Here is a 19,893-nt window from a genome sequence, read left to right on the forward strand (position 1 = left end):
AACATCTGCTAACCATGTGTATGTGACAAATAAAATTTGATTTGATTTGATTTGGGTACACACACAGTAACATGTGCTGAAGCCTACTTATTAGTACATGTTCTCACAGGTTTCACCCTCTCTCTCTGCCTTCACTTTAGGAACCCAACCCAGTATTCTTCCACTAGATCAACATCAGGTCTCTGCCCAGGGCTTGTTTCTGGTCGTAGGCTACTAACTCATATAGCTCTATTATCTACAGGTACAATTCAATAAGTGAAGCATGTTTATTACCATGAGAATCACTGTTGCAACAGAAGTAAGGGTTCTGCAGAACTTGAGCAATGATGGTATGTGTGGGTCTTGGCACAGATAAAGAGAGGTGTTGCATCACAATACTACAGAGGAGTTATTTTATTCAGTTAGTTTATGTTCCCCATTCACAGCTCATGTAGTTTGTTATGTTGAAGACAGGTTATTTGGATAATTATTAATTAAGTATTGTGGTAGATTAGATGTCTTGGAATGTTTGGTGTTGTACTAGGTATGCAATCTACCATGAGAGTAAATGAGATGTCTTGGAATGTTTGGTGTTGTACTAGGTATGTAATTTAGTCTCATGTTGACTGACAATTTTGTGGCCAAAGAGTGTATAGTACTGATGACAGGGCTGCGTTAAGTATGCCAGAAAGGAAACTGTACTGTACTGAATGACCAGTTGACAAACGCTGTGATTATGGTGGCTCAGAGGGCGATTACTCTATAGTGTGCTGCAAGTGTTCTGCAATTTGAAATATTCACACCCAGAGCGACGTTTTTATTTATTTATTCTAAATACATGGCTCTGGTCATGCCCATATTGATCAGGCCACACCTCGCCACACCCACCAAACGGGAGCAAACGTACCTCAAATGCTGTTGAAGAACGGTTCTCATCGTTTTGGGGAAACGTGTCGTTTCATTTCAAATCGTCACGCAACGTAGAAAACGTTGAAGCGAACTCGATGCACCTCAGCTGTGACATTGGGTTAGTTTTTCTTACCCCTTTTATTCGGCGACCTCTAGCGCACGAGAAGAGAACGACAGGCAATACCTGGAGTAGCCTGTAGGTGGCAGCAAATACCGTGTTAATGTCAGTTAGGGGGCGGGATCAATGCTCTGATTGGGTCAACTCGAGTCCCTCAAAGCTGGCAAAACATAGCTGCTTAGTTACCTATCTTTACTAACTAGCCAGTTACAGGCTAACAGGGACATGGCTTAGCGCGCTTCGAGCTATTACATCGATAATCATATATTTTTCTTACATACATCTCATTTACTTTAAAAAAAAATGTATTCCTTGTAAACGTACTTGATTAATGCAAACTCGTGCATTGGATTTATCGGGCTAATTCGAGCATTTCTTGAGAACACGGCTCATCTCAACCGGTGAAGCCAAGGTAGGTTTGTTATGTTTAGCTAGCGCTTTAGCTTGGTGGCTGGCTAATCAACAGTTCTCTTGGAAATACATCGATGTAAGGACAATGATCTATTGGCTTGCATGATAAATTATATAAAAGCATGTGTTTTAACGTCAGTTTGATCTAATTAGCTAGTAACAAATGGCAACTAGACGCTGCACTTATCTTTAGCTGCAAATGTTGGCGGCATTCAATGAAACTGAATGTGAGTGGGGGGAGATGCGGTTTGTGCCGGCTGTTAGCCTACAATTTGTCAGCCTTCGTAGCTTCGGCCGTTATTTCTTTACTCGTCATGGCAGCGTTATTAATTATAAACGTGGGAGTTTGTTAGTTGATGTAGCCAGAAAATATATTAAACTGCCGTCTATGGCTTTTATTGGCATGTAAACGTAACGAAGTAACTAGCTCTGATCAAATTGATTAGTTATCGCACCACGATGAGCTTGCAGTTTGGGTGTTTTGTTCGGATGATTGCTTATCTCAAAACAGTGATTTCAATTGTTTGTTTCTTACACGAGCTGCTGATCGACACATTCGTTTATCTTCCCCTAGCAGAACAGCGGCGACATGGTAGTTCCGGACAGCGCCGGTGAGGTCCAACCGGCAGGCAATGACTGTACCGGGGGTCTCATGAAGACGTCCCAGCAAAGCTACGAGGAGGAGCAGGAGCTAGCAGGGGTGGAGTTGGAGGAGGTACGTAAGCTCCAGGAGCTCATTCGAAGACTCGAGGTCCAGAATCAAACACTCCGCAACAGGGGAGACTCTACTAAGAATCTACATCTCAGAGGAGCGACCACCACAAACAGTAACCTCACAACCAGTACCAACATCAATGAGAGAATCTCTTCCAGCGAAGAGGTTACCAACACCAACTCCCCTCTCAGGTTGGGGAGCAGTGGAAGCTGTGGAACGGAACTAGGCAGCAGCAGTGACTTGGAGCTGTCCCCTCCTCAGGACAGTAGTAGCAGTGAGGATATGTCCCCTCTCCCTGCAGCTAACCGGATAGAGGATGCGGATGGTGGATTGTGTGCAGGCTTTCTGACCCTGCCGTGCGGGAATGGACCAGGACCGGCACCGACCCAGGGGCTAAGTACAACCCCAGAGAGTCCCTCTCTGGACAGTTATGAGTCTGAGACCCTGGCGGAGAGCGACTCAGGGGTGGACCCGTTGGCCCTGGATGAGGTTGATGTTCTGGACCTATGGGAGGACCTTGCAGAGGTGGATGACGAGGACAGCTGGTAGGTACCATGGGGATAGGAGCGAGACAAAGGAAGCATCTGAAATTCCAACCTATTTCCTATAAAGCTAATGCAGTACTTTAAACTGGGGCCTGCATAAGGCTCTGCTCAAAAGGAGTGCACTATATAGGGAATATATATTTATTTTCTATGCTCCGATCATAAAGGGTCTTAGTCTACGGTCCCTTCCTCATCTGCTGTGTATCTGCAGATTCTGCTCTGTTCAGATTAAGCTTCTTCCCAGTAGACACTAGGACACATTCTGATTGCTGCAGATGAAGGAGAGGAACACATGTAGATGTACTTTCACTAGTCTCCACCCCACGTTGCCGTGGAGACATCTGTTTACCACTGTCTCCAGGGGTCAGCGTGATGTCCTACTGTGTGTGGGATGAGTTTGTGTTCACACTCAGGATGATGGAAGACCCTATAGCCAGATTAGTCATTATGTTACTGTTCTGTTGAACCTTTCACTCTCATAAGTATAGGGACTATGACTGCCACCTTTAGTCATACCAACATCCCAAATGGCACCCTATTCCTGTTCTAGTGCACTACTTTTGACCAGGGCCCTAGTGCACTATGTAGGGAAAAATGTACTGTTTGGGACGTGGCCCTGGGTTGGAGGTGGGTCTCTGCTGTGGCAGTTGGTCTGGTTTCCGTGATACGCAACAACCAGAGGAAAACATGCAGAAAATACATGCTGATTTGATGCAGCTGAGCTAGCAGGCCTTTAGATGGAAATATCTGCGCGCTGCTTCTGCCTTGGAAATGCTCTGCTTTGTGGGCTGGATAAAATGGGCACTGACAGGCAGTGCCTCTGATCACTGAATCTATGTGACTGGGAGAGAGAAAAGAGGGGTTAGTGTGGAGAGAGGATGGGTAGTGACTGGGAGGGAGACTGAAATGGACAGAGAGAGGAAGTGCCTTGCTCTAGAGGGAGAGGGGCCACTGTTGTCGCTGGGCGAGGGGCAGCCAGCCAACGTGATTTACTCTGGGCACTATGTGTGCGCTCAGCAGCAGTAGTGATTTTCTCCTCTGACATGAATACCCAGAGAGGGAGGAGGCTTGAGCAACAACTATTGCAGCACAGCTGGGCCTCTCAACGGCCGAGGAGACATGGGTCCTATTCACTAGGTTCCCAACTGAAGAAAATGGACTGAAACTTGTCCAATAAGAAAGGCGCTTGTTTTCCATTTTTTAATACACACGACCTTTGGCCCTAATACACACGGCCTTTGGCCCTAATACACACGGCCTTTGGCCCTAATACACACGGCCCTTGGCCCTAATACACACGGCCCTTGGCCCTAATACACACGGCCCTTGGCCCTAATACACACGGCCCTTGGCCCTAATACACACGGCCCTTGGCCCTAATACACACGGCCCTTGGCCCTAATACATACGGCCTTTGGGCCCTAATACACACGGCCTTTGGGCCCTAATACACACGGCCCTTGGCCCTAATACACACGGCCCTTGGCCCTAATACATACGGCCTTTGGGCCCTAATACACACGGCCCTTGGCCCTAATACACACGGCCCTTGGCCATAATACATACGGCCTTTGGGCCCTAATACATACGGCCTTTGGGCCCTAATACACACGGCCCTTGGCCCTAATACATACGGCCTTTGGGCCCTAATACACACGGCCCTTGGCCCTAATACATACGGCCTTTGGGCCCTAATACACACGGCCCTTTGGGCCCTAATACACACGGCCCTTGGGCCCTAATACACACGGCCCTTGGGCCCTAATACACACGGCCCTTGGGCCCTAATACACACGGCCCTTGGGCCCTAATACACACGGCCCTTGGGCCCTAATACACACGGCCCTTGGGCCCTAATACACACGGCCCTTGGGCCCTAATACACACGGCCCTTGGGCTACTGCTGTCCCTAATACACACAGCCTTTGGGCCCTAATACACACGGCCCTTTGGGCCCTAATACACACGGCCCTTTGGGCCCTAATACACACGGCCCTTTGGGCCCTAATACACACGGACCTTTGGGCCCTAATACACACGGACCTTTGGGCCCTAATACACACATTTAGTCTCGAATAAATAATGAAACATGTTCAATTTGGTTTAAATAATGCAAAAACAAAGTGTTGGAGAAGAAAGTAAAAGTGCAATATGTGCCATGTAAGAAAGCTAACGTTTGTTCCTTGCTTTGAACATGAGAATATATGAAAGCTGGTGGTTCCTTTTAACATGAGTCTTCAATATTCCCAGTTAAGAAGTTTTAGGTTATAATTATTATAGGACTATTTCTCTCTATACCATTTGTATTTCATATACCTTTGACTATTGTGTGTTCTTATAGGCACTATTATATTGCCAGCCTAATCTCGGGAGTTGATAGGCTTGAAGTCATAAACAGCGCTGTGCTTCAAGCATTGCGAAAAGCTGCTGGCAAATGCAGGAAAGTGCTGTTTGAATGAATGCTTACGAGCCTGCTACCACCACTCAGTCAGACTGCTCTATCAAATCATAGACTTAATTATAATATAATAACACACAGAAATACGAGCCTTAGGTCGATCATTTCGAAAACAAAAAGTTTATTCTTTCAGTGAAATACGGAACCGTTCTGTATTTTATCTAACGGGTGGCATCCCTAAGTCTAAATATTCCTGTTACATTGCACAACCTTCAATGTTCTGTCATAAGTAAAATTCTGGCAAATTAATTATGGTCTTTGTTAGGAAGAAATTGTCTTCACGCAGTTCACGACGAGCCAGGCGGCCCAAACTGCTGCATATACCCTGACTCTGCTTATACTGAACGCAAGAGAAGTGACACAATTTCAGGGCACCTTATTGATTATGTGCACTGCAGGACAAGCTAGTTAAACTAGTAATATCATCAACCATGTGTGGTTAACTAGTGATTAGGTTAAGATTGATTGTTTTTTATAAGATAAGTTTAATGTTAGCTAGCAACTTATGGCTCCTTGCTGCACTCGCGTAACAGGTGGTCAGCCTGCCAAGCAGTTTCCTCGTGGAGTGCAATATAATCGGCCATAATCGGCATCCAAAAATGACGATTACCGATTTGTTATGAAAACTTGAAATGGGCCCTATCTAATCGGTCGACCTCTAGCCCTAATACATACAGCCTTTGGGCCCTAATACACACAGCCATAGGTAGTCCAATAGCATGACTTGACTTATTGCTTCATACTTGGCAAAGTTCAAAAGAGTGTGTGTGAGACGAGCCAAGGCTGCAGCATTTTCCACAAAGGGAGAAGTGGAAACAAGGCATTAGTGGTCCTTTGTTTATCCCACATTATTATTATTATTATTGTTATTATTATATATATTTTTTTAACTTTTATTTAACTAGGCAAATCAGTTAAGAACAAATCGCTGCTCAGGGCTTCTACTACTGCTGTCTCAGTCGCTGCTCAGGGCTTCTACTACTGCTGTCTCAGTCGCTGCTCAGGGCTTCTACTACTGCTGTCTCAGTCGCTGCTCAGGGCTTCTACTACTGCTGTCTCAGTCGCTGCTCAAGGCTTCTACTACTGGTGACTCAGTCGTTGCTCAGGGCTTCTACTACTGCTGTCTCAGTCGCTGCTCAGGGCTTCTCCTACTGCTGTCTCAGTCGCTGCTCAGGGCTTCTCCTACTGCTGTCTCAGTCGCTGCTCAGGGCTTCTCCTACTGCTGTCTCAGTCGCTGCTCAGGGCTTCTCCTACTGCTGTCTCAGTCGCTGCTCAAGGCTTCTACTACTGCTATCTCAGTCGCTGCTCAGGGCTTCTACTACTGCTGTCTCAGTCGCTGCTCAGGGCTTCTACTACTGCTGTCTCAGTCGCTGCTCAGGGCTTCTACTACTGCTGTCTCAGTCGCTGCTCAGGGCTTCTACTACTGCTGTCTCAGTCGCTGCTCAAGGCTTCTACTACTGGTGACTCAGTCGTTGCTCAGGGCTTCTACTACTGGTGACTCAGTCGCTGCTCAGGGCTTCTCCTACTGCTGTCTCAGTCGCTGCTCAGGGCTTCTCCTACTGCTGTCTCAGTCGCTGCTCAGGGCTTCTCCTACTGCTGTCTCAGTCGCTGCTCAGGGCTTCTACTACTGCTGTCTCAGTCGCTGCTCAGGGCTTCTACTACTGCTGTCTCAGTCGCTGCTCAGGGCTTCTACTACTGCTGTCTCAGTCGCTGCTCAGGGCTTCTACTACTGCTGTCTCAGTCGCTGCTCAGGGCTTCTACTACTGCTGTCTCAGTCGCTGCTCAGGGCTTCTACTACTGCTGTCTCAGTCGCTGCTCAGGGCTTCTCCTACTGCTGTCTCAGTCGCTGCTCAGGGCTTCTCCTACTGCTGTCTCAGTCGCTGCTCAGGGCTTCTACTACTGCTGTCTCAGTCGCTGCTCAGGGCTTCTACTACTGCTATCTCAGTCGCTGCTCAGGGCTTCTACTACTGCTGGCTCAGTCATGATTTGCATCATTCAAATGATCATCTCACTCTCTTCAAATGAATGTCAACCCTGTACTGCTGTTGCTGTCTAGTCTGGGTTCTTCTGTGGTGAAGGAGGAGCTTGGCTTGTTTACCAGAATCAAATTAACAGGATTGGATTACCTCCATATGTTTGTAATGGCAGACTGCTAATTCCAAGTGAGTCCATCTTCATTTAATTTCCCCTCTGTACACCACAATGTTCATCTGGACATGAGGCTTGTGTGTGTTTGCCAAGTTCAGGATGTTTTGAACTATTATGCGTTTGTTTTAGCTGTACCATTTTGTACAGTGTTGTCCGATACAAACGGGCACCATATTGTATTCCTGGTAGCTACTTTAGCAGCTGATCTGTGGATTAACAACCCAAAGCAGCAAGGCCTTGTTCTCTCTACCACATTATTAACCAGTCTGTATGAGCCCCAGGTGATTATCACTACTACAACATTAAATAAATAATCTGCCCAGGCATGGACCCCTAAGCTGCTTTGGGCTGGTGGCTAGGGCTCAGGACTGAGTCGTAAGTGGCACCCTGTTCCCTTTATGATGCACTACTTTCGACCAGAACCCTATGGTTGTAGTGGATTACATAGTGAATAGGGTGCCATTTGGGCTACAGGCTGGATGGCTGCTGCTGGGGCCTAAACTTCTTTGGGGGGGCTTAGGGTGCATGTGATCCATCATGGACCTTCTGCTTCTAAAAACATTTACTGAGAGGTATGGAGAATTCTGGGAATCTGTGGGGGCTGAGCCTAGAAGTAACCCGGCTGTGTAGGGAACAAGCCAAGAAATGGGACACTAGCTAAGGTGAACAAAAGTGTCCAATGTCCATGCATGAGCGCTTTGTTTTGTGTGCAGATGATGGCGTACCTACCAGTATTTATATTTAGCTCTATGTATAAAAACAACAACAAATGGTCCATTTACCAAAAGATCTGCCCTTAGTCACTCAGCACTTCAACTGTAGCTCTGTGTATCAAATGATCTGACTGTTAAACAACTGGCCTAGGTAACTAGGCCTACTACTTAGCATCGGCCACCGCTGGTCAGCTCTCCAATTACTAGAACGAAACTGTTCCAGGATCAAGTTCTGACTTTAGAGGCCTGACTGACTACTGAAACATCTGTAGTGAGAGACCTGACTGACTACTGAAACATCTGTAGTGAGAGACCTGACTGACTGCTGAAACATCTGTAGTGAGGGACCTGACTAACTGCTGAAACATCTGTAGTGAGGGACCTGACTGACTGCTGAAACATCTGTAGTGAGAGACCTGACTGACTGCTGAAACATCTGTAGTGAGGGACCTGACTGACTACTGAAACATCTGTAGTGAGAGACCTGACTGACTACTGAAACATCTGTAGTGAGAGACCTGACTGACTGCTGAAACATCTGTAGTGAGGGACCTGACTGACTGCTGAAACATCTGTAGTGAGGGACCTGACTGACTGCTGAAACATCTGTAGTGAGAGACCTGACTGACTGCTGAAACATCTGTAGTGAGGGACCTGACTGACTGCTGAAACATCTGTAGTGAGGGACCTGACTGACTGCTGAAACATCTGTAGTGAGAGACCTGACTGACTGCTGAAACATCTGTAGTGAGGGACCTGACTGACTGCTGAAACATCTGTAGTGAGGGACCTGACTACTGTCTTCATTGTTGCTGGTCCCAGTGGGATAGAGGGCTTGTCTTTTGTGTTTGTCCAATGGGAAGATTAGCCCAAGTTGATTACTCGAAAACCAGTTTGCACAGCCAGGCCTCTTTTGTGTGTGTTTTGTGGCTCAAAGCATTCCCCCATGTGACCCGGATCAAACGTCCTAACGAACTTGGCAGTTTGCGCTGCACTTTTTTCAAGGAGAGGGACTTAAACACTCACTTCTACTTGGCTTTACTTCACATGTACTCAAACAGTTAAAGCAATGCAAGATGATCAGGCCCAGCGCTGGTGTTCAAGACGATCAGGCCCAGCGCTGGTGTTCAAGACGATCAGGCCCAGCGCTGATGTTCAAGACGATCAGGCCCAGCGCTGGTGTTCAAGACGATCAGGCCCAGCGCTGGTGTTCAAGACGATCAGGCCCAGCGCTGGTGTTCAAGACGATCAGGCCCAGCGCTGGTGTTCAAGACGATCAGGCCCAGCACTGGTGTCAGTTGAGATCATCACCTTATTGTGTAGTAGACTAGGCACATTGTCTACAGTAGGCTAGACGTGCTGTAGATGTGCCTATTTCAGACAACTCATGCAGTAGAAGGTAATGCATAGTGATTGCTGGGAGAGGACAGTACAGTAGAGCCCTCATTAGGAGATGGGGTCATACACAGGCCACAGTGCTGCTGATATTGCTACTGTGGAAGGAAGAGGTAACACTGCCAGGTGTGGGCTGAGCACAAACCGCACGGCTGTGGACTGTGGTTATTGCCCGGGAATCCGGGATAGGCTAGAATGGGTTGATGGAGTGGTGACCTTCTAGGATTGGATAAAAGGATGGTTTAGCCTTATGGCAATGCCTTATGTAATGTAACAAAGTGGAGTGTTGAAACAAGTGGAGTCTATTTCTAGTATTAGGTGATTAGTGGTATGAAGGATAACGAGTTTGTGTGTGGTTGTTCCACCAATGCGTAAGACTAGAAGACAGGCCTCCTGCAAACATTCCCACATAGTACAAGTTATTAAATGCGTAACTCGCAAGCCAGAGAACCATTAATGCGGTTTTCTTATCCCACTGTTCTGCTGTTCGCTTGACTGCAGTCTGGATGAACTGGCTTTGAGGCTTTGCAAAATGTAAATTGCCTCTTTTTCTCTTTCTGTCCCTCCCTCTTGCTCTCTCGCTCTCTCCATCCACCACCTCCTTTCTCATCCTCTTCCTTTCATTGCTGCCTGCCTCATTATCCACCACATCTCTCCTTTCTCTCGGCCTGATCTCCTTTCTCCTCCCCACCCTCTCTCTATCTATCGCTTTTATATATATATATATATATATATATATATATATATATATATATATATATATATATATATATATATATATATATCTCTCCTTCATCTCTCTGCAGGTTGTATGTCTCCCCTAAGAAGCAGGTAGTTGCTGAGCCCAGACCTGAGTCTCCTCTGAAGTGGTGTCGGAAGGTTCTGGACCACCCCAGCCCAGAGACGGAGGTGGCCTGTCGGACCCTGCTCAACCGTCTCGACCAGAGTACACACCTACCTAGTAACCTTGATAATAACCTTATAATGATCAAATACCAACTCTAAAGTAACTATACTATAGTAACCACAGTCACCTTATACTAACCATGTAATAACCATATACAATAACCTTATAGTAATCCTATAATAACCATATACAACCTTTTGATAACCTTACATTAACATTATAACAACCCTGTAGGAACCCTTCTACAATAACATTGCTTCCTCCTTGTGCCCAGTAACCCTATACCAACAGTACCGTTGCAAATTAACGCTCCTGTCCAACACCCAATAACCTCATAACAAGCAATAAACAAATAAAACAAGATGAGTTTACCACTGACCAACAGTGAATGCAGTCATAACACATTACCTGAGGCAATAACCAGTACAGCCTCCTATCCAATAACATATAATGTTATGACTATAACTATTGTTCCCTGAAGGAGGTAAACAAGTTACAACATACTATTGGGAGTCTCACTCCAGCGACTTCAGTTGCAGGATCTACAAACACGCCTGACATGGCCAATGAAATCTGCACCCCTCTGGAAGCCCCCTGTTCCACAGGTTATAAGCGTGAGGCTTGGATTCAGTCCTTGATTTATATACCGCTGTTCACTGAGCCCAGGAACAGGCAGTGTGAGGCCAAACGGTTGTATCTCGTTTCCCGTCCTTCAGGGAACAGTAGTTATAGTCATAACGTTATGTTCCCTTTGTCAGTCATCTTTGGTACAACATACTATGGGAAAATATAATCACACCCCAACGTTATGGCGAGATCACAAGACAATTTTCTGGTGATAATGACTTAACAAAAGTTTTGTCAATCATGAGAAATTCTATAAATAGGAGTGGACATATTGATTGATTGGTCATTGTAGAGTCTTAGTGCCTCGGAGGCAGTATGACACTACTGTCAACCGATCATCAATATGTCCACACCTACTGTATGTATAGAGTTTCTCTCAATCTCCACAAAACAACTTGTCGTGATTATGAGAAAATGTATGATCTTGGCATAACGAGGGAATGGTTTTATTCACGCGTCTTCTCTGGACCTAATTTTTGTGAGTGCAGATTTATTCGCGTCATGGTTGCGCCGTTACTACAGTGAAAATGGCTTCTACCCCAACCAGGTCAAAAAGGTCGGACCCCATATTACCGCCGCCACATTTGAATCTTCCTATAGCGGATCGCCGGGACCGCATTTAACGTTCATAAACCATGTCCTGGGCCATTCTAAAAGTACTTGCGTGCAGTTAACTATTTGTTTGCACTTCGTTCAGCCATGTTACCTCGTTAGCTAGCTAACAACCTGGTTACTTTGCTAGTACATGTTACCTCGATAGCTAGCTAACAACCTGGTTACTTTGCTAGTACATCTTACCTCGTTAGCTAGCTAACAACCGGGTTAATTTGCTAGTACATCTTACCTCGTTAGTTAGCTAGCTAACAACCTGGTTACTTTGCTAGTATACATCTGGGGGAAAGGAAAGAAAGGGGATCAATGATCATAGCAATGAAGAAACCTGATGTTTTTAGAGACAGTGTACAATTGTCAATGTAATGCATCTCAATAGGGAAATTGTGATTTTACACAATGTAGAAACCTAATAATCTACAAAAATGACTTTGTAATTTCAATGACATGAATTCCTATGGACATGTTTTGCTTTTATAATAAACTGTCTTAAGTGTTACATGTTATTGTCTAATGCACGTGTGCTTCAAAAGTAGCTAGATTCTATATAGGCCCCATTTATATGCTGCTTCTCAATCCCCCAAAAAATGTTATCTGGTGCTCCTAATGTAGAGAATCCCGGCAACTCCGCCACCACCAGTAGTTTTACCAGTGTTAGATCCAGCAGCACACCCCCATTCATTATTTATTTATCCAGTGTGCGTCTGGTACTTCTTGCAGCTACTGAACAACCAAGCCATTCACACCTGACCAGGGCCTGGCTCAATGACCACGTGATGTCACGGTGTAGAGGCTGGCTGTTGGGTTGGATTACCTTGCCCTGTGACGGATAGCTGTGTTCTGGTGCAAATACCTCTGTCAGGTCATGAAACTACCCACTTTAGAAGTGAAACGTTGACATGCACACCACCGTGCTGCTCATTGTGTGGTACAGAAGAATACAGCCCCAGAGTTGACTTCATTGTAGAAAAGATCAAAGAGAACTCCTGCGCTCAATGTATTACATCAGCTACCCACTGGCACAGGCAGCCGGCAAATATAGGAAATCATTCACTAGGCTATAACCTACCCCATAGATATGAGTTATGTTATATAAGTGTGATATTGGAGAGTTTCATCCTGCCACACTTGATGTAGCCAATGGCAAACAATACTGCTTCCTGGAGGAAGTAAATTAAAAATATAGGAACCAGTTCCTTAGGAATAATGACCTACCATAGCCTCGTTGCTACCTCTAGATCACCCTTCTAGGCTACGAGAACAGTTTCACCCTCCCAAACTTGTGTTTTGGCCCATTGGCTCCAGCAATGAGTCGGAATGAAGGTAGTGGCCAACAATGACGCTGTGTGAAGTTGGTAAATAATATAGACACCATTGTTGGCTCTTCATAAGTATTGCTATAAGACACTAAGTTCTAAAACTTTTTGTGCAGGTACAGACATGGTCCCACCTTAAGCTCTTGGAAACATCATCTGTCCTACCAAATACAAAATCAATGCCTTTAGTTTCGACTCGCTCTTTTGCAGCAGTTTTTAAAAATGAACCAGCCACGGCCGACCATTTTGAAACAATGATGAAAGTTGTCATTTCTCTTTTGATCAGGAATTATTTTTAAAGTTTTTGTACACTTCAGAATCGGTACCTAAAGAACTGGTAAAGGAATCCTGAGCGCACACTTCCACCCGACTGTGTTTTATTGGTCTACAAGGTCACGATACAGGTTGCCTTTTAAACGGTGCCCTGACTCCTGTTAATGTAACTGTGTGTGTCCTCTCCTGTCTCCTCCTGTGTGCCTTTAGCGTCTCGCTGGAGGAACATCTACAGCAGCTCTGGTCAGACGGGGGAGGCTGGCTCCTCTGGCTCTGGCCTCCTCTCTCCTGGGTACCACAACAAATCCACTAACAAAATCCTACTAACCAGTGGTGGCTCAGGTACGCATGATATTAATACACCACGTGCTGCTTTACTTTCAGCTGCTCTCTCTCTCCAGTGTGTTTAACAGTGTTGGTGGAACTCAAGATTAAAGTAGTATCAGATTAAAAATAACTTAAGTTCTTAGACCGCTGTGCCACTCGGGAGGGTAGTCTAAGGCACTGCAGCACTTGAGGCGTCACTACAGATCCGGGTTCAATAGCAGCCGACCTCAACTGGGAGACCCGTTGTCCGGGTAGGGGAGGGTTTGGCCGGCCAGGGATGTCCTTGTCCCATTGCGCTCTAGCGACTCCTGTGGCGAGACGGGTGCATGAACGCTGACACGGTCGCCAGTTGTACTGTGTTTCCTCCGACACATTGGTGTGGCTGGCTTCCAGGTTAAGTGAGCAGTGTGTAAAGAGTCTGTACGGGAGTTGCAGCGACGGGACAAGACTGTAACTACCAATTGGATACCACGAAAAGCGGGTAAAAAAAATAAAAAATAGTACCCGTCAACAGTTTGGACACGTACTCATTCAAGAGTTTTTCTTTATTTTTACTATTTTCTACATTGTAGAATAATAGTGAAGACATCAAAACTATGAAATAACACATGGAATCATGTAGTAACCAAAAAAGTGTTAAACAAATCAAAATGTATTTTAGATTCTTCAAAGTAGCCACCCTTTGCATTGATGACAGCTTTGCACACTCTTTGCATTCTCTCAACCAGCTTCATGTGGAAGGCTTTTCTAGCAGTCTTGAAGGAGTTCCCACATGCTGAGCACTTGTCGGCTGCTTTTCCTTCACTCTGCGGTGATTGTGGAGGCCAGGTCATTTGATGCAGCACTCCATCACTCTCCTTCTTGGTCAAATAGCCCTTACACAGCCTGGAGGTGTGTTGGGTCATTGTCCTGTGGAAAAACAAATGATAGTCCCACTAAGCCCAAACCAAATGGGATGGTGTATCGCTGCAGAATGCTGTGGTAGCCATGCTGGTTAAGTGTACCTTGAATTCTAAATAAATCACTGACAGTGTCACCAGCAAAGCACCATCACACCTCCTCCATGCTTCACAGTGGGAACCACACATGCGGAGAACATCCATTCACCTACTCTGCGTCTCAGAAAGACACGGCGGTTGGAACCAAAAATCTCAAATTTGGACTCATCAGAACATAGGACAGATTGTGTGTGTTTCTTGGCCCACGCAAGTCTTTGAGACGCAGAGTAGGTGAATGGATGATCTCTGCATGTGTGGTTCCCACTGTGAAGGATGGAAGAGATGTGGGGGTGCTTTGCTGGTAACACTGTCTGTGACTTATTTAGAACACTTAACCAGCATGGCTACCACAGCATTCTGCAGTGATACACCATCCCATCTGGTTTGGGCTTAGTGGGACTATCATTTGTTTTTCCACAGGACAATGATTCAAAACACACCTCCAGGCTGTGTAAGGGCTATTTGACCAAGAAGGAGAGTGATGTAGTGCTGCATCAGATGACCTCGCCTCCACAATCACCCGACCTCAACCCAATTGATGGTCTGGGATGAGTTGGACCGCAGAGTGAAGGGAAAGCAGCCAACAAGTGCTCAGCATATGTGGGAACTCCTTCAAGGCTGTTGGAAAAGCATTCCAGGTGAAGCTGGTTGAGAGAATGCCAAGTGTGCAAAGCTGTCTTCAAGGTAAAGGGTGGCTACTTTAAAGAATCTAAAATATATATTTTGATATGTTTAAGACGCACCCAAGCGATTTTGGAACTTTTCATGTTGAAACACAATATTCCATGTATAAATCGAGTCATCTGGACACCTGGACCAGCTTTTGAGATGTTCCTTTTGTTAAGTAAATCAGGTGATGAATGAGTTGAAAGGGAGACTGGAGTAGGACTTTAAAGTAACAGGTTTGTAACAAGTGTTTTGTTTTAAATGTTTGTTTTATAATGTTTGCTGTTTTTTCTGGAAAGTTTTCAAAGGGTTGTTCTCTTCAACTCCACGTAAAGGGTCAAAGGTTGGATCTATTGTGTATATTGGCCTTCTACAGCAACGATGCTGAATGGTATCTTATGTTATGCATTGATGATAATTTCACAACTAATGGCATTTACAGGCATGTTTTGCAGAGTGGTGTGGATATCAAATACTTTGGCCCTTAGCGATGCTGGGAAAACAAACGTTTTATCTTCTCACGGTGTGGGTGGCGTTATGTAAACCAACACAATGCTTATGTTATCATGAACACAGACTGTAAATAACACTCTTTGCATGAAGTATGTAAATGCTTTGCTTGCTGGTGACCCCTCCTATAATCCCATCTGTTATATAACCAAACACCCTGGATTATGTTGACTCTTTTTCAGTTTGAATGAAGGGTGGGTGGTTGTGTGTGTCAGACGATGGCCTTGCTGATGCCTAGTAGAAACATCATGCTTCTAGCTGTCCTCAGCGCTGTCTATACTAATACAGTAGGACAGACAGGGAAGTCAGGATTTCTAAATATCTCTTCTCATAATGCAGACCTGGTCCAGAAACAATTTCCTAGCTCTATAGTGTTCTCAGGTCTCCATACGCAGAGATTATTACTGGACCAGTCTCTGATTAGACTAATAAAGATAATTGACTACTGTATGGATAATGTATAGTTGCATGTCCTTGGTTTTCAGGTGGTATTATAGTCCTTATTTTTATCCCTCAAGGGGCTGTTGTGGATTATATCTAAATCATGGTGTTACTGTTTTTCCAGGCTACATGAGTATGTACTCTGCTCTGAGTTCCCAGTCTTCTGTAGACAGTGAGCTGAGTACCTCAGACGACTCCATCACCATGGGTTACAAGCTACAGGACCTCACTGACGTCCAGATCATGGCCCGCCTACAGGAAGAGAGTGAGTGGTGTTGTGTAGAATAAGGACTGGTGATAATGTATTTCAGGAAGAGGGTGAATGGTGTGTAGAATACTGGTAAAAGTCTCTAAAGGGTTACATTGTGCTTGTCAATATGCCACAGATAACTGATAAAGAAGAAGACCGTGAATATGCTCACTCTGTGGTAGTGTGTGCTTAGGGCAGGACTGTGTTGGGTGTGAATGTCTTTCAAAGTTCTTGTCCATGTAGATACTAACTACACAAGCCCGTAGACGCTTGTTCGTTCATGTGTATGTCTGTGACAGCGTCCAGGCTCTGTAACGCTCTCCCCTCTCAGGTCTGAGACAGGACTATGCCTCCAGCTCTGCCTCAGTGTCTCGTCGTAGTTCCTCTGCCTCTCTCCAGTCTCTACGTCGGGGTGGGACCTACAGCGACCAGGAGTTTGATACCTACAGCTTGGAGGATGAGGAGGATGAGTGTTGCTCTCTGCCCCAGCGACGCCTCCGCTACTCCCCCTCTCCCCTGGGCTCGCCCCGCTGCCTCTCCCCCTCACCAGGCTCCCAGGGCCAGGCAGAGTACAGCAGGTTGGGGGCCCCCCGGCAACGCGCTCCACGTCGATCGCTACAGGGACCCGGGCCCGAGCTGCTAAAGTTCGCCAAGACCGAGGGTAGGTAGAGACCGGAGAGGAGTGTTCATGCATCACACACTAACCCGAAAACATAGCAGTATCAGTACACAGTCAGAACTACATGGAATTGTCAGTCAGATGTCTTCAAATGATACAGAGTACATGACTTATAAATCGATTAGTTCTATAGAACACTGTTTCAGTTCAGTCTTTCTCCAACTCAAACCGTGTGTGTGGTTCCAGAAGAGGTGAGGCACAGCATGCCTAACCTGGCCCCCCGCACCAGCCTGCGTTCCCTGGAGGCGGTCAGGAACAGCCGCAGCATGGAGGCTAACCTCCAGAGCTCTGGCAACCGCATATCTCACCTGCCCCACTCCCCTTCCTCAGGTAACCCTCACCTGGCCTGTACACCTGCCTCTTCCTCAGGTAACCCTCACCTGGCCTGTACACCTGCCCCTTCCTCAGGTAACCCTCACCTGGCCTGTACACCTGCCCCTTCCTCAGGTAACCCTCACCTGGCCTGTACACCTGCCCCTTCCTCAGGTAACCCTCACCTGGCCTGTAAACCTGCCCCACTCTCTCAAGTAGAACTTGATACTGCGTACCCTATCCTGAGAGACTCAGAGGGAGCCTCTTACATGTCCCCTACTCCCCTCAGGTAACCCTTACTGGTACCTCGCCTGTCTCACAACTACCCCCCCCCCCCCCCCTAATATTCCTCTGGGTACAGGCATCTAGTCTACAACTCTTTTCTGCCACAAATCCTGATGTCATGTATACAGAGAATGTGCTCTTCTCTCTCATTACCTGAATTGTACTGTCATCAGAGCATTGGCATATGAACATGAAATAAGTGAGAAGACCACATGTGTACTACTTTGCAGTGTAGATGGCACTCTACTAAACCCATCTCATCATGCCCATCACCCCCTCCCCAGGTATGTCATCTAGTCGGATGCGAGGCAGTGGCCAGTCCCCTCTGTCCATGCGGGTCCCTGTCAAAGCCATGGGCTCCATGCCAGGGGCCCGCCAGCCCTCCAGGGTCCTGCCTGTAGTCCAGAGTGGACCCAATGGAGGGGTACGGAGGGTCCAGTCCCCAGGGCCTGCCAATGGGGGAGCCTACCCAGCTGGGAGAGCCTCTACTGGGGGTGGGAGGCAAGCAGCAGCCCCATCCTCCAGGGGAAGACTGGCCCAGACACCTAGAAGGTGATTGATTATTTAGAAATACACATTCAGCATTAGGACTTGGGATGATTATAAAAAGTAAAGTGAGTTGATAGGAGTGTGATTTTTCAGTACAGTCACTCCGTTGGTTAAACGTGATTACTCCTTATCAGTGGTGGCCACAAACCTTTAGAATGGCAGTCTTACAGCTATCAAGACTCATGTCATTGTTGTCTTTGTTTGTTAGGTCTATGGGGATGACTAGAACAAATGGCCCAGTCTCAAATGAGTCGTGGAGAGACGGCTGTTACTGAGGCAACAAGGAAACTTCCTCCACCTCTCCTGTACCTCACATTTTAGTATAAACAACACCAACATTGCGTACTGACTCTTAACATACCCCTGTGGGCAACACCAGCTTACTTGCCTCTGAACATACCTCTGTAGGCTGGACCACTGTAGATGAACAGACCTTCCTTGGCATGAAGAACCCTCTCACACCACGGATATACTGGAGAGAGACCGGATAGAAAGTGACTGTGCGCACAAACACACCATTCTTTCCCTCTAGGGATCTAGACAAAGCTTCCACAAAATGTTGTTTTTAACTAGTCAATTCCAGTCTATATTTTATGATAGTTGTTGAGAGAAGACTACGGGTTGTTTTTGATGTATGTTCTGTGGATGTACAGAACGGTTGTTATTGAATACTTTGGGTGGACTGTTCTATTGTGTGTGAAGTTGAACTCCTAACTGATATGAAGGTGATCTCCTCTTGGGTGTTGCATGATGTTTCTGTTTAGTTTTCTTTCCTCTGAGGACAAAGAAATTAGTTTGTTGCATAATAGCCTTATCAATAGTAAGTCTGTTCTTCCAAGGAACAAACCCCATGTTGATGCGTGTGGGAAGGTTTTCTGAATGTTTGTGAGTGATTGATTGGTTGTGATTCCTCCTATAAGTGTTGTCTATTTGTGTTTTGCCAAGTCTGACACATCGCAACATCTCTGGACCACACTGCCCTTCCATCAAGACCCCCTTAAGAAAATAAAACATGTTATTGTTGGGTTAAATTCTTTGTGCCAAGGTGCATTTCTGATGCTGCAGCACTGTTTCTAAAATCCAATAAAGTACTACTTGTAGTTGAGATACTGTATGGGTTGATTTACCACAGTTGTTTTTACTGCATATCGGTAGGTTCATCTGTTTTGGTTTTTGAATACCACTGTACTAATAAAATGAACTGTTTTATGCACGAAGCAAAGGCCTTATGCCTTTTCTTAGACCACCAGCTATGCACCCTCATGCGGAGTGCCTCTGAAAACCAGGAACTGTAATGAAAACGAACAATAAAACCTACCCAGAACTTGAACGTTTACTTTGTTTATTGTGCAGATGCTCTTCCTCTTTTCAGCATGCATGGATCATAGATCGATGTGCCGTAGGCTGGAACACATGCTAAAAAATATATATACATTGTGATTAAAACTCAGAACCTATGAATAATCCAACTGTTATATCCTATTGAACAAGGCAATGTGTCTATTCCAACATGTGTAGCTGTCATAATAGGGGACAACTTTATTAGGGAACATGAATGAGTGTATGCATATGATTAATAGTAACTTCAATGCACAACTGTCCTCCAATGTTGAACCCTGCCCGATAATCAAACACATTAACTAACACACGTGTATATTCTTATTTCATTAACTGCTGTAACAATCCTGATCAGTAGGTAAGTCAATTATATTTGTGTCAATTTGACAATATCGATGTGTACTCAAAGCTC

At 45.7% G+C, this 19,893-nt stretch overlaps 1 protein-coding gene across 6 annotated transcripts; it reads left to right on the plus strand.

Annotated features, from left to right (window-relative positions):
- The first annotated feature begins 1,200 nt into the window (after positions 1-1,200).
- LOC139366517 (SLAIN motif-containing protein-like) lies at positions 1,201-19,473 on the plus strand. 6 transcript variants are annotated; one of them, XM_071104090.1, is made up of 9 exons: positions 1,201-1,418; positions 1,992-2,677; positions 10,198-10,352; positions 13,337-13,468; positions 16,193-16,333; positions 16,650-16,979; positions 17,184-17,327; positions 17,879-18,146; positions 18,352-19,473. In XM_071104090.1, exons 2-9 carry the CDS (start codon positions 2,007-2,009, stop codon positions 18,416-18,418), a joined length of 1,908 nt encoding a protein of 635 aa, XP_070960191.1. In that variant the 5' UTR covers positions 1,201-1,418; positions 1,992-2,006; the 3' UTR covers positions 18,419-19,473. The 6 variants fall into 6 exon arrangements, with proteins under 6 accessions (XP_070960191.1, XP_070960193.1, XP_070960194.1 ...); XM_071104092.1 differs by having other exon boundaries at positions 17,187-17,327; XM_071104093.1 differs by having other exon boundaries at positions 10,198-10,337.
- The last annotated feature ends 420 nt before the right edge of the window (positions 19,474-19,893 follow it).

The sequence above is a fragment of the Oncorhynchus clarkii genome, chromosome 14 (assembly GCF_045791955.1).
Source record: "Oncorhynchus clarkii lewisi isolate Uvic-CL-2024 chromosome 14, UVic_Ocla_1.0, whole genome shotgun sequence".
In the NCBI taxonomy this organism is placed as follows: Eukaryota; Metazoa; Chordata; class Actinopteri; order Salmoniformes; family Salmonidae; genus Oncorhynchus; species Oncorhynchus clarkii.

What these genes read in the sequence shown, in the direction of transcription:
- LOC139366517 (XM_071104090.1), top strand. Translation starts at nt 2,007, where the DNA reads ATGGTAGTTCCGGACAGCGCCGGTGAGGTCCAACCGGCAGGCAATGAC. An exon ending in GGCCCGCCTACAGGAAGAGA is followed by an intron (nt 16,334 to 16,649) that starts GTGAGTGGTGTT and finishes CTCCCCTCTCAG; the next exon opens with GTCTGAGACAGGACTATGCC. An exon ending in AAAGTTCGCCAAGACCGAGG is followed by an intron (nt 16,980 to 17,183) that starts GTAGGTAGAGAC and finishes GTGTGGTTCCAG; the next exon opens with AAGAGGTGAGGCACAGCATG.